At 32.9% G+C, this 13,586-nt stretch overlaps 4 protein-coding genes across 10 annotated transcripts; 2 read left to right on the top strand and 2 right to left on the bottom strand.

Annotated features, from left to right (window-relative positions):
* The first annotated feature begins 142 nt into the window (after positions 1-142).
* Lnk (SH2B adapter-like protein Lnk) lies at positions 143-5,791 on the top strand. Of its 5 annotated transcripts, none has more exons than XR_013063529.1 (6): positions 143-1,079; positions 1,298-2,175; positions 2,269-2,459; positions 2,537-2,872; positions 2,952-3,149; positions 3,679-3,798. XR_013063529.1 is itself a non-coding variant. In XM_034315395.2 (5 exons), exons 1-5 carry the CDS (start codon positions 733-735, stop codon positions 3,814-3,816), a joined length of 1,806 nt encoding a protein of 601 aa, XP_034171286.1. In that variant the 5' UTR covers positions 143-732; the 3' UTR covers positions 3,817-5,791. The 5 variants fall into 5 exon arrangements, 2 of the variants coding, with proteins under 2 accessions (XP_034171286.1, XP_034171287.1); XR_013063528.1 differs by having other exon boundaries at positions 2,977-3,149; XR_013063527.1 differs by having other exon boundaries at positions 2,537-3,149.
* Poc1 (Proteome of centrioles 1) lies at positions 3,805-8,714 on the bottom strand. Of its 2 annotated transcripts, XM_034315398.2 has the most exons (7): positions 8,449-8,714; positions 7,877-8,231; positions 7,594-7,804; positions 7,298-7,497; positions 6,951-7,232; positions 6,590-6,879; positions 3,805-3,940 (listed from the first exon to the last, which is right to left on the bottom strand). In XM_034315398.2, exons 2-7 carry the CDS (start codon positions 8,222-8,224, stop codon positions 3,916-3,918), a joined length of 1,356 nt encoding a protein of 451 aa, XP_034171289.2. In that variant the 5' UTR covers positions 8,225-8,231; positions 8,449-8,714; the 3' UTR covers positions 3,805-3,915. The 2 variants fall into 2 exon arrangements, with proteins under 2 accessions (XP_034171289.2, XP_034171290.2); XM_034315399.2 differs by lacking the exon at positions 3,805-3,940 and having other exon boundaries at positions 6,586-6,879; positions 8,449-8,713.
* On the top strand, positions 5,461-6,378 carry Atox1 (Antioxidant 1 copper chaperone). Its single transcript, XM_034315400.2, has 3 exons — positions 5,461-5,872; positions 5,935-6,010; positions 6,220-6,378. Exons 1-3 carry the CDS (start codon positions 5,861-5,863, stop codon positions 6,348-6,350), a joined length of 219 nt encoding a protein of 72 aa, XP_034171291.1. The 5' UTR covers positions 5,461-5,860; the 3' UTR covers positions 6,351-6,378.
* Positions 8,715-11,950: 3,236 nt separating the features above from the next.
* On the bottom strand, positions 11,951-13,566 carry LOC117600184 (uncharacterized). 2 transcript variants are annotated; one of them, XM_034315248.2, is made up of 5 exons: positions 13,256-13,566; positions 12,846-13,089; positions 12,615-12,772; positions 12,377-12,553; positions 11,951-12,281 (listed from the first exon to the last, which is right to left on the bottom strand). In XM_034315248.2, exons 2-5 carry the CDS (start codon positions 13,028-13,030, stop codon positions 12,124-12,126), a joined length of 678 nt encoding a protein of 225 aa, XP_034171139.1. In that variant the 5' UTR covers positions 13,031-13,089; positions 13,256-13,566; the 3' UTR covers positions 11,951-12,123. The 2 variants fall into 2 exon arrangements, with proteins under 2 accessions (XP_034171139.1, XP_034171138.1); XM_034315247.2 differs by having other exon boundaries at positions 13,209-13,566.
* Positions 13,567-13,586: the final 20 nt, after the last annotated feature.

Here is a 13,586-nt window from a genome sequence, read left to right on the forward strand (position 1 = left end):
CAGAGCGACAATGCGCAGAAAAGAACGAAAACTAGTCTTTTCGCAGTTATGGACTCTCGTGACATCAAGTATACATACATATTAGAGTCGGCTGTGACGAAGTAAATACGAGAGTTGGAAGGCCTGACTTACAGTTCTATGAAAGTGCCATCTTTGTTGTCATTTTTCCACTATAATTTTCTACGCGAATTTACAGTATATGCAAGACAGATTGCGCTAGTAGTTTCAACGTTTTCATATCTCATAATGTCGGTAAAAATATTTTTGCAAAAGAAAGATCCTATTACGCGAAATTTAAGAAAATCAGATATGAGAATTAAATACTTGTTATATTGATAACAGACCAAAGCTAAAATGCATAAGTTATATGAAATCTGTTAAAATAATTATAGATTGTTTCCCGTTGAGTCACTACAAACGAAGAGAAAAGGGTGATAAAAAGCAAAGTTCAATTACTTTGACGGGCTAATAGCTATTTAGTTTTTCCTCAGAAAACAAGTGTACTCTGTTCAGTTGTTAAGAGCGGTAGTTAATAAACAAAGTAGTTCTATCTGCTGTATAATGTTCTATTGTATATAGTTCATATATACGAGGAAATTCGATATATGTTTGTATGCGTACGCGCCTGTGCTTTCTATACATAGAATTTTACGGCTGTGTTAAGACTTTTGTGGTGGTTGTATAGTTGGCAGGGGGAGGTCTTTAGCCCCCTTCGTGAGGCACACGCCGGTAATGAGTGTTTATACTATAACTACGGCGACACCAATAACAAGTGCAACAGTATCAACAACAACGACAACGACGACGACGGGGGTAACAGTGACGACGACGGCTACGTCGACAACAATAGCGGCGCCGGCGGTTGCCGTGTCGCCTGAAGCTGCACCTGGTTGGATAGAATTTTGTGAGAGACACGCCCGCGCTTCAGCTTCTGATTTCGCCAAGGCTTTTTGTACTTACGTCAGTTTAAATTTACCCGAAAGCGCTAGATCAAATCTTTCTCACCGTGATTTTTTAAGGAAATTCGTTGAAAGCTTTTGCGAGCACTTTGAAAGCGAATATCTGCGTCGTACAATTAGGTCTGTTCCAATCTTAAAAATATGTTCTTACACGTAAATTTTTGTTTATCTAAGCATCTACAGTTTATTGAATTGTATGTCACATGATAACATAAGAACCTATTAATAAAATTATTGTTGTTTGTAAGATATTACTTTACTGAAAACACATCTGTACATATATGTATGCATGCACGTATTAGAAAAATATATATTTGTGCTTTTACAATATTTTACAGATCACCATCTTTATATGACACCAGACATACGATAACTAATGATAGGGATATTAATGTTGCAAGTCAAAATAATAATGCTCCTGTACGTATCTCATCTCATGAGGAATTCAGTGATTATTCTGAGCACGATGGGGATGCAATATCACCAAAACCAATACATAAACCCTTTTTCCGTCGTTTATCTTTTAAAGGGCTTAAAAAAGGTAAAAGCTTCTTTCACAAGCAGCAAAGCGACGAGGTGGAATTATCTCATAGCGAACATCGCAGAGATAAACATTCAAAAGCTAAGCTTTCAAAGATTGTGGTGGAATGTAGAAAAGAAGGCATTGTTAATTCCTTGATGGGAGAAAATATTGATGGAACTCAGAAATGGGAAAAATCAAGACTTGCCTTAATAAAAGCAATTGGTGGATACATGTTAGAATTTTATTCTCCTCCAAAAGCAGTAAAACCACGTAGTGGTGTGTTTTGTTCTGCGATAACCGAAGCCAGAGAAACAACTGCATTAGAGATGCCAGATCATGAAAATACATTTGTATTAAAGACACAAAATATGGAATTTGTAATAGAAGCTCATGATTCAAATGATATGAGATCATGGTTAGCTACTATTAAATATTGTATGCGCACAGTACAACAAAGTTTTTTTAATCCTAGTTGTGGAACAGATGCTACTGAAGATTCTTTAGGTCATGGTTCATTAGCTATTGGTAATGAAGGAGATAGATTAAGAACTAACTCTGCAAGTAAAAGTTCTCGATCTACAGCCCACGAACACGGGGATGAAGCACCAAGTAACCCACCAGAAATACCTCCAAGACTTCGTATGAGAAGTAATAGTAATTTAGAATTATGTTCATCACAAGATATTGATCAAAGTAAGATTTGTTTTCGATTTGTTTTTACAAGTAATAAGTAGGTGTTCAAAATTGTATAGTTTGTACATTACAAGCAACGAAACTTTATTATAGATGATGGTGAATTGGATTTATCGCATAGTTTAAGAGAGTATCCATGGTTTCATGGAACTCTTCCTAGATCAGATGCAGCACAGCTTGTTTTACATAGTGCTGCTAATGGTCATGGTGTGTTTCTCGTTAGGCAAAGTGAAACCAGAAAAGGAGAATTTGTATTAACTTTCAATTTCCAAGGCAGAGCAAAGGTAGCCTTTATTAATTCAGTAGTTTTTAATAAACAATTAAAGTCTTATGATAATTATTATTGTAATTTTTATTACAGCATTTACGTATGACATTGAACGATCAAGGGCAGTGTAGAGTTCAACATCTTTGCTTTCCTGCAATATATGACATGCTTGAACATTTTCGTAAAAATGCTATACCTCTTGAATCAGGTGGGACAGCCGATGTAACTTTAACGGAATTTGTCGTAGCAAATCATGCCATACGACCAGGACACCATAATGTAGCTGGAGTGAACCAACAACAGTTACAAGAAAGAAGACCTCCAGCAGCTCCAGAGCCAAGAGAAGTAAGAGTCAGCAGTGGAAGTCTAACTCCTCTTGAGTGAACGCGAGTGGCCAGCACCCACAGTCTGAAGTCTAATCTACAGACAGTGAGTAAATAAATAAAGTGATGCACCCATTTTTCGTGCGGCTGGTGATATATACATATACTTATGGAGATTTTATCAGTTTTTTCTTTTATAATTCCATCTAGGTCCATATTCGGATTATTTTTAAACATTTAAACAATAACAAATTTTTGGGATCATTTTTTACTATTAACACATTGATTATGTATTGTCAATGGTTCAATTATGTACATATTTTCTTATTTGTCGAATAGTTACATTATGGTCTTAATAAATTATATCTTTTTGATAATGAGTGGTATGTATATTTTTATTTATATTATTAAAAAAAATTTGTTTATACTCTAATAAATTTATATTATTGTTGTATATTTGCAATACTGTTATTTTATGTAAAGTACCTAATCTTATTGTTGCATTTATTATACAATTTCCTATTATTTTAACATCGGATTTAGACATTTAAAAATTTTTAATCCGAATGTGGGAAATTACTAAAATTACTGAAGTATAATCAAAGTAGAAACAGTTGTCAAAATTAATACGCCTCATGTCAAATGTGTGACAACTCTTAATATTAAAGAATTTTATGAATATTATGAGAAACAATGGTGCTGAATAAGTATGACCGTGGGGCAAGGAGCTCGCTTTTATACATAAACTGTTCTTAAAATTTCTGGTTGCCTTTGCTTTATAATTAAAAAGAAATATAGCTCTTTCACTTTTGTTTCATATTATTCTTTAAATCCAGAAAATTTAAGAAACATTTTAATTACCTCCTTTAAATCAAATTTAAAACAAATAATTACCTATTTGTTAATATATAGGTACGCACATATGGAGGTTCTATACGAACACGTACAGAATCACTGGAGAGACTGGAACAACAAAATAACATTACAGAACAACAAAGTTCATCATCATCTAGTGGTAGAGCAATTCAAAACACTTACAGTTTTCTTTGACGATGGATTCACAATACTTTACCATCAGGCTATAATCCAGTTAGTTCTTTAGATTAAATATTTTCCACATCAACTTATTTTATAAACAAAACCAGGACCTCATTGCCATTGTTTTAAACAATTACTAGAAAAAAATATAATTTTTACAATTTTATTTTGTAACAAAAGGTTTTATTTGTTAAAACGTTTTTTTTTTATCTTTTAATGAAAACATAAAGTTTGAAATGTAATTGTTTATTGATGTAAATAGAATTTATGAGCTGTACTCTTTTGCACGTTCAGATATATCAGCTCAAAGTTTCATAATATTAAAAACATTGCGGCCTGCTTGTCGTTATTCTATTACAAGAATAAAGGGAATATTCTAAAATCATAGAAAATTATCCATCATGCCAATTAATTTACTTATTGTTAGATATGTGTACTTATACATATAAACGTGTAAAGAAATTATATGCAAATGTAAGTGCAAGTTAGTTCTCTTGTATATGTAATGTAATTACAGAAAACCTCTTTTCTATTCTGTTCTTTTCTTATAAATTGCAGAACATACAACTGATAGATAGTACTTTTGTTGAACTTTATTTTAAAAATTCAACAACTAGTCTTAATAATACATGTAATTATAATCCTCAATTTTTAAGCAAAAAATCGAATTGTAATATTAAATCCGAGCAAAATTAAAACATCAAATATAATTTTGTATTATTTTGAAGTACAGTTAATAAGTTTTATAATAAGTTAAGTGGTAAAACATATTATTAAACTGCCTAGTATATAAGAATTATTCATATTGTAGAGCAGTATGGCTGAATGTGCAAAATTAGATTATAAAGGAATGTATAACTATTCAAATCCTTTGGATAGTTAAAAATGCATGAAATTCATAAAAAAGCATATGACTATTTTTGTTATAAAAGATAAACTTTATTATTATTATTTTTCCTTTCTTGCATACATTTTTTTTGTTCTAAAAGAATCTTTGTTAACAGAAACTGTTGACCTAAATATTAATTTTTATTTAATTGTTATTTTTAATTTCATATAAAATGTTAAATAATTTGTGAAAATCATGTTTATCCATCATACATATATCTAACTGAATTTGATATTGTAAAAAGAGTAAAAAATTATTTTTAAATAAGATCTGAAGTATAATGAATGTAAAAACACAAAAAAATTGTCGGAATATCGTGCTTAAATTGGAAAGCTAGTTAATAACTGAAAATTAAAATTATCATTAGAAAATATATGTATAAAAATATAACAAATTTTTAATAAAACTCATATAAGATATATACCATAATCCAACTATTGAACTATTACATTCCTTTGAAAATATATACTTTCAAATTTTGTTAGCTTTTGTTTGAGTGTAATAAATATCTAGGAGAAAGGTTTATACTTCGACCGGTTTATATATACCGCAGTTCACCAGAGTCCATAACTGTGACGCGCAGGTTGGAAGATGGTGGGGGAACGCAGCGAGCTCTCTGCTAATCGCTTTCCACTTCGTTGGGAATATCGCCAATCAGGGCGAAGATGCGTACTAGAGATGCGTGAAGAACGAAAACTGGTCTTTTCGCAGTTATGGACTCTGGTGAACTGCGCTATATGTATATAGTACGAACAGTATCGCCTTTAAATTAACCTCCTTCTTTACAAATGCAAAGTAATACGTTCTCTCGCGACAGGGACTATAATTTTATCCCCATATAACTTTTAAGTTACGGCAGTATTATTTAAAATATCGGGAATGCTTTATTATAACATTTAGTGTCAATGACATGGATAAAAAATAATACGAGATATCATATACTATCAGTGCATATAAGTATATAAATATACAAATATGTTACTGAAAACGGGTAGACCTGTATAAGAATCATTGTTTATCATCCAGTAAACGTGTATTATCATTTTAGCAACCAGATAAGAGTTATTTCTGGTTAAATTAAAAGTACTCTTCCGCATTTATCACAGAATACAGAATAATTACAAGGTGCCACGTCAACTATATAGATAAATATACACGGCTATCAGCATGGCATCTCAGGTAACGAATTCTTAATGTAATGATAGTACTAAAATATTAATAAAATATTAATTAAATTTAAGGTATATGAATTTGGCGTAGAAATGACATGCGAAGGATGCGCTAATGCTGTAACAAATGTGCTTAATAAGAAAGAAGGTAAGAACTAATGTTTATTGTATGAATTTATGAGGTTTTCATTTTATTATTAAAATTTTGTTTCTGATTTTAATTACTTCCATCAAATGATGTTAATAATTTACAATATGAGATATAATATTAATTTAAAGTTATAAAGTTTTATTATAAGAGGTCAAATGTAATAAATATTAATTCTGAAGGTAGTCATTCTATGTATTCATTTGTAGGTGTCAATGATATACAGATAGATTTAGAAGGAAAAAAGGTATTTGTAACCTCTAGGCTTCCTTCTGATGAAATATTACAAACTATTAAGAAAACTGGAAAAGCATGCCAATATTTAGGAATAAAAAAATAATGTTGATTTAATTTTGATCAGCAATTTATCAAAATTAATATGTATGATTACTAATTTACAAGGTATTCTGGTTGTTAAAATTCTGTTATTTTTCAAATTGGTAATGAAATGAATGTGAATATTAAATTTAAGGATTAATTAAAAGTTGTTTTATATAAGATTATTATTGTATTTTTAAATATGTACCACTCAGTCATATAAAAAATAATATAACTTTATACATAAAATATAATCCTTACTTTTTTAATTCTTCTTCTAATATTGTTAAACGTTGTTCCAAGCTCATAACAGCATCATGTAATGACTGTACTTCTTCACTAAGGGCATCCACTGCATTACTTGCATGCATTTCAGAAAATTGTTTAGATAAATATGATATATTTACAATACGACCTTCTTCAACTGGTTTTTGGTTTCTCATATTAATTATTTCAGGTTTCATATTTTTTGTCAAAGCTTCAGGGTCAGGTGCTTCACACTGACTTTTCTCGGGTTGTACATTTATATTATCATACTTTTCATGTAATGGCTAAAATAATGCAATACAGTTATAAATAAGTATAAACAATTTTATATTATTATATAAAATATCATAATTACTATCTCCATTGTTTCCTCTCTTCCTTCAAATATATCAATTTTTTGAGATATTTCATCATTGATACTGAAACTTGATTCTGTAATAGGTGAAACTAATTGTCGCGGAATTTTACGAGCAATATCATCTTTATCAAAATTAGTCTTCCACATTAGTAATTGTCGATCACCTCCACCAGAAGCAAAAAATTCTCCATTAGAAGAGAATGTTATTGACGTTACACTGGTACCAGCAACATGTCCTTTAAGTGTATAAATCGGCCGACCCTCTAACAAGTCTAAAACCTGTTCTACATGTTTTAATACATTTGTTATAGAGAAAATAAATAAATAGAAAAAGCTTAATCTACCTTCATTGTAGAATCACTAGAAGCAGTTAACATGAAATTTCCCTTTGGATGAAATTTTACCATGTTTACAGGACCTGTGTGAGTTGCATAGTGTTGATATAAAGAAGTAGTACGTAAATCATATAATTTTACACAACCAGCTGTATTTGCAGATCCAATAACAGACCCACTTGGATGAAATTCCACATGTGTAGAATGAGCTGATGAAATAATGTACTTTATATAGTAACAGTTACAATATTTTGAAATTTATTTACAGAATGTACAAAGTATAAAGGTTTCAAGTGCAAGTATACCTTTTATATCATTAAAAGTTTGAATACAGCGTCCACTAATAATGTCCCATAATTTTATTGTTTTGTCATCGCTACAGGAGATTACAAGTCTACCATCCAAGGAAAATCTAGCACATCTGACCCAGCTTGTATGGCTTACAAATGACATGAGAAATCTTCTTTGACATACTGTCCATAATTTGATACTTTTATCATCTGATGCAGTGATCAACTGTACATTAAAATAATATAATTTTAAATATATAATAAATGTAATGAATGATATAATGTAAAATACAAATACCTTCTTTCCATCTGGACTAAACTGTATCGATCTAACAGCCCCTAAATGAGCTTTAAAATCTAAACATTGACCTGTTACTTTAGGAACCCAAATTCTAACAGATCTATCTCTAGAAGCACTAGCTATAACTTCTCCTGATGGAGCATAAGCAACATCAAATATAGCATCTTTATGTCCCTGAAATCTGTAAGCCCTTACGGATTCTTTTAGATTCCATAGTATTAAAGTTTTATCTAGGCTACTTGATACAAGTTGAGTAGTCTCAGGATGAAAATATAAACTTGTAATAGTGTTTTCATGACCTTTAAAATGTTTTTCTATTGTAGGATCACAAGCACTTTCAACCATTATTCCTCTACAACAAATAGTTTGTATAAAACTACAATAAAATAACCGCATACAATATTGAAACTGTTCAGCTATGATATTTGTAACCTAAATATAATTACTAATATATAAACAAAATATTCTATAATACATTTATTATCATAAAAATATTGTATTCCTTTTAACTTTGAGTGATTTTGTTTAAACAAACTTAAAGTAAAAAAAAACATGGAATATTTAGTTACCTTTCCTTGATTATATCAGTTATGATAATGATTGTATTATAAATGTTTCGAGATATATTTGTAAATTATTTTATACATTGAGTTGGTGATAGTTGATTCACATAAAAGCACGAGGTTTCTAAAGCATATTCAATTCAAAACGAATTTTGACTACGTTCATCAACAGAAGTACCATACCACCATCAATGACTAAAATTTAGGGGATCCTTGACACCCCTAGTTGAGGAAAAGACTGCATATAGTACACAGATCAACAATTAACTACTATAGAATATACAAATAAATTATTTTAAATTCATTACATATGTATGTACAGAATACAATTGTTGACAGTTGTGTCTGTTTTACTAGTCCCTCTTATACCACACCCCGTAATTATAATTAGAAAGCCACAATTTTGACTTTCTTTGATTTTATTTGTTTGGAAACCAGTTACAATCAATACAAGATTAAAAAGTTATTAAAATAATTGTTTGACAAATTTGTATCTTAAACAGACCGCCATAAATTATTTTTAAAATTCGATCCTAGTGCTATCTATACAAGAACGGCGGAAACTACTTAATCGCTTACTGATTTATCGATCGACCTCACGATAATCGGTAAAAGGTCGCAGAGCTTTCGCTGTTTGCCGAAAGGCGCCACTAATGTTCCCCTGTTTGTGGCGGCCGTCGTCGATGCCGAATAAATTTTCAACGCCGCATAAATTTGTCATTATCACTTATTATTTATTTTTATTAAACAAATTCAAATAACTTTTTTGTACTTTCATTCGGTCCTCAATCTTCAAACCGAGAAGTCTTGTTAACATTTATAAAGATCAATGTTAATTTCAATAAATCAATCTCCATCAATCACTCACAATCAATCACAACCAAGAAAAATTAAAAATGATCATATTTTATTATTCCTTCTGGCTAGCTTCATGTAGGTGTCCGGAGTAATACATAAGGTCCCGGAGCCCTCCTTTAGCACCAGGGACGGTCACCGTGGGGTTTTAGTCAGTGGGAATCTGACACTCCCCCGCCGCCCTCCCATAGGGCTCGGCGGAGGGTTTATGCAAGATTTCCCCACGTTAAATAAAAAAAAAAAATATTTACAGCCACTGATTCGAGTAAAAGTAGCTAACTGCGGCACCGTTATCAACCGTTCGACCTAGACCATCATCTCAGTCTTACAGCGACCGTCAAGGGGTGCAGATTTACCTGCTAAACGTACATATACCTTTATTTCATTTTCTGCGTTCATTTAATTTGCTGTGTTTATCTACTTAGCTCACTGAATAAATTCTTCTAGGAAGAAGAACGTGTGTGCAACCTTTACATCCCTGATTCCTTTACATCTCTGCACCCCTTACATTCCAGCATTCCTCTCATCCCTGCTTTCTTTATACCCCTGTATCCTTCACATCCCTGTATCACTTACATCTCTGTTTCCCTTATATCCCTGCGTCTCTTACATCTCTGCATCCCTTATATTTCTGTATCCCTTTATAAATAAAAGGGAATTAACTTTTGCCGAAATTTTGGCCCTCGAGCGGGAAAAATGCGAACTAAAATTCGACCTCGAATCAGCACCCCCTGGCGGCAAAAAAAGGAACTAAATCACGCCGAAATTTTGGCCCTCTAGCGGGAAAAATGTGAACTAAAATTTCGGCCCCGAATCAGCGCCCCCTGGCGGCAAAAAAGGAATTAAAGCATGCCGACATTTTGGCCCCCTAGCGGGAAAAATGCTAACTAAAATTTCGACGTCGAATCAGCGCCCTCTGGTGGCAAAAAAAAGGAACTAAATTCGTACAAAACTTTACTTACCTTTACTTACCTTTGCTTGAACTATTTTTTGTAATGTATTTATTATAAGGGTTGCAAGGGTACAAGAAATGTAGGGATATGAGGATTGCAGGCATGTAAGGGATGCAGTGATATAATGGGTGCAAGGATTCAAAGAATTCAAGGACATAAGGGATGGAGAGATATAAAGGATGCGGAGATCTAAGGAATTCAAGGATGTAAAGGATGAAGGGGTGTAAGCGGTACAGGGATGTAAGTGATATAGGAATGTAAGAGCTGCCTAGATGTAAGGGATGCTGGGATTTAAAGGATGTCTACATGTAAGGGATGCAAGAATATAAGAGATATAGGGCTGAGCCCCGTGGGACCCGGAAAGACAGAAAAAATAATAAATAATTGGAAAGTGTGAGCCGAAGCCCATGAAGAGGGATGCAATCATAAATGTTATTCCCCTTCGATGAGTTTATTTAATAAGCAAAGAAAATAAATGAAGTAAATTAAATAAACTCTAGAAAAAAATTATACTGGTTGTGTCCTCTTCATACGGACCTGATATTATCCAGGGGTGTTAGGGACCCCGCTGCGCCAATGATGCCCTCAACGTACCGACCTGATATCATATTGGGGTAGTAAGGACCCCTAAACGCCCGTGACTATCTTTGCATACCAATAATATAGCATGCGGGGTGCCGGGGACCCCAAAGCATAGTGAGTGTCTCTGCATACCGACATATCATCGTGGGGTGTCAGGAATCCCGATGCACGGGCGATACCGTTTGCATATCGACATTTGGGTATGCGGGGTGTCAGGGACCCCTAAGCACCGATGACACTCTTTGCTTATCGACACTACGGCATTCGGGGTATCTGAGACCCCGAGGTACCGGTGACGATGCATACTAATATTATGCCACCGGGGTGTCAGGGACCCCGAAGCAAATAGCGAAATATAAGACCTAAAAACGAACAAATCGTGAAACACACTTGTTCGGAATAGTGATGGGTTTGACGGGATGTAGCGAAATATAAGAACGAAAAACGAACAAATCGTGAAACTCACTTGTTCGACGTAGTGATGGGTACGACCGGATCTGTAGCGCATGCGCACTACATTTATTTATTATAAAACAAACTTATAAATAATTAAGAAATTATTCACTCACAAACAATGAAAATTATATATTTGTAAATCACAAACGATTTCCAATCAATTACAGTTACCAATTATCGCAAAATCTGTTTATTATAAAAAATTTCAGCTCACATCATGACTGAAATAAAATTGCTAATTACAAAAGAACTAATTTGTTACAAATGTTAAAAATAGACTCACAATCAATCACAAACGATTTACAAATGAAATACACTAAGAAAAATGAAAAATAATCATATTTTATTATTCCTTCCGGCTAGCTTCATGTAGGTGAGCACAACCTCGCCTTCCTTGTCGTTCGAAGACAGACTGATACGCTTCTGCGCGAGGCGGCTAATTTATAGCAGTGACTAGTGAAACTGCTAGTGACGTATTTCTATTGAAATTTATTTTTTTTATAACTTTTATGCGTAAATATTTACCTTTATACAATATTGAGAAGTAATTACTGTGTTTTAATATAAGTTTGATTTTTATAATTTATTAAAGATCAAACAATCATTAAATATTAAACATACAGTAATAAAAGTTACAACTTATACAGTTTACTCTTAGATTTTTAAATTTATCTACTGCTTTTTTAAAATAATTTATTTACCATGGCACACAAATTGAGTACAACCTTGTAAAACAATTATTTTAATAATTCTTCGGTCTTCTGCTCGTTCTAACTGATTTTTTTCGAAAAATGGATACTCTGATCAGTAAGGGAAATAATTTATGGTTTCGAATTTATAATCTACAGTCACCAAATCTTTTTCTAGACGACGGTAATGGTTCCAAATACTGTTGTCGATTTTTCATGTTACTTAGACCCATTTTACTAATATTGTCCATGTATTCTGAACGTTCAGACATAGGTGTATTCCATAAAGAGAAACATTCTGGAACTAAAGGTACATTTCCACAATATTGCATATCTAGCTTTTATATTTTTATTTAGTATTAATTTGAAGATCATAACGTATAAGAAAATATTTGATACCTTGCAAAAGATTGATGGTCTTTGCTGGTTGAATATGTGGTCTCTCGATGGCGGTGTACCGGAACCTTGTAGGATCTCTATAGCCTTCTTTTAATTCTGTAACTTCCGTTGGTATTGGCGAACAGTATGGGGAATCGACTGCAGCCATCAGTTTTCTGTACCCGCTAATCGGCAATCCTAAATGTATTTAAACTAATTATTTAGGAAAATCCTTGTTTTTTTCAGCATTCTTTCGTACCTCTTCTCGAGTAGTCTGTTCGATAAACGCTTTTCATTGTCTCTTCCATCGACTCGCAGTTGCTGTCCAACAGCGCTGTTGTTAGTTTCGTCATCTTGCGATTAACTTTCATTAATTGATCATAAATTTGCCGTTCCTTCTCTGCTAAATACTTGTAACTGAAAAGATGTTTTTAACGATCTTTCGGAATTCCTTTTTCAAAGTGTTCCAATTAGACAAATATTAATTTACTTATTCTTGTTGATTTGATGGCCATGCACGTCGCATTTGCAATCTTCAGGGTCGGTTCTGGGCATATACAATCGAGTCCCCGTGTTCATGGGCGGTTGTGCAGGTTTCGCGATAAGAGGTATCGGGTAAGGCCATTTAAACTCATTTTGAGTGTTCGAGATGAAGTTTTCCAACGCGGTAGTCATCGTGTACCAGTAATTTGATTGTGAATTTTAAAATAAACTACCGAAATTTACATTGGCTCCTGTGAACAGAAACATTTTCTTTCTATACAAAATTAAAGAATAATAAAAGCGCAAGGATTGAAATTTTTCGAGGTTCCTGTAAAAAGAATTTTCAGAATTTTCAGAATTTTCAAATTACCTTCTTAAATCGAATTTAACCTCTTTTTTTGTGGAAACTTCGTTTACCTAGAATTTCATCGTGGAAAAAACAGCCACTAAGCGTTACATGACAAAGAAGGCCGAGCTGATTCGTTGGTGCTGGTCGTGCAATCGAGTCTCAACACCTTTCGGAAAAACCAAAATACGCTTTCTTTCGCCATCGTGATTGCGGCAACGACAGCTCTATAAAGAACGTAATGCAGTACAGCGTTCAAACAGAAAATACCAATGTTCGCGACCACCGATTCGGTTGTTGCCGTTAAATCGCTCATTTTGCTATCATTCACTAATGATTTATCGAATCATACCCTTCGGACCTCAGTTTGATGGTCGATGTTCAATTTGAAGTTCACGTTTT

The sequence above is a fragment of the Osmia lignaria genome, chromosome 15 (assembly GCF_051020975.1).
Source record: "Osmia lignaria lignaria isolate PbOS001 chromosome 15, iyOsmLign1, whole genome shotgun sequence".
In the NCBI taxonomy this organism is placed as follows: Eukaryota; Metazoa; Arthropoda; class Insecta; order Hymenoptera; family Megachilidae; genus Osmia; species Osmia lignaria.

What these genes read in the sequence shown, in the direction of transcription:
- LOC117600184 (XM_034315248.2), bottom strand. Translation starts at nt 13,030, where the DNA reads ATGACTACCGCGTTGGAAAACTTCATCTCGAACACTCAAAATGAGTTT. An exon ending in AACAGACTACTCGAGAAGAG is followed by an intron (nt 12,554 to 12,614) that starts GTACGAAAGAAT and finishes AAATACATTTAG; the next exon opens with GATTGCCGATTAGCGGGTAC. An exon ending in GACCATCAATCTTTTGCAAG is followed by an intron (nt 12,282 to 12,376) that starts GTATCAAATATT and finishes ATGTACCTTTAG; the next exon opens with TTCCAGAATGTTTCTCTTTA.
- Atox1 (XM_034315400.2), top strand. An exon ending in TGTGCTTAATAAGAAAGAAG is followed by an intron (nt 6,011 to 6,219) that starts GTAAGAACTAAT and finishes ATTCATTTGTAG; the next exon opens with GTGTCAATGATATACAGATA.
- Lnk (XM_034315395.2), top strand. Translation starts at nt 733, where the DNA reads ATGAGTGTTTATACTATAACTACGGCGACACCAATAACAAGTGCAACA. An exon ending in ATCACAAGATATTGATCAAA is followed by an intron (nt 2,176 to 2,268) that starts GTAAGATTTGTT and finishes ACTTTATTATAG; the next exon opens with ATGATGGTGAATTGGATTTA. An exon ending in ATTTCCAAGGCAGAGCAAAG is followed by an intron (nt 2,460 to 2,536) that starts GTAGCCTTTATT and finishes TTTTTATTACAG; the next exon opens with CATTTACGTATGACATTGAA.
- Poc1 (XM_034315398.2), bottom strand. Translation starts at nt 8,224, where the DNA reads ATGGTTGAAAGTGCTTGTGATCCTACAATAGAAAAACATTTTAAAGGT. An exon ending in TTAGTCCAGATGGAAAGAAG is followed by an intron (nt 7,805 to 7,876) that starts GTATTTGTATTT and finishes TTTAATGTACAG; the next exon opens with TTGATCACTGCATCAGATGA. An exon ending in AACTTTTAATGATATAAAAG is followed by an intron (nt 7,498 to 7,593) that starts GTATACTTGCAC and finishes TTATTTCATCAG; the next exon opens with CTCATTCTACACATGTGGAA.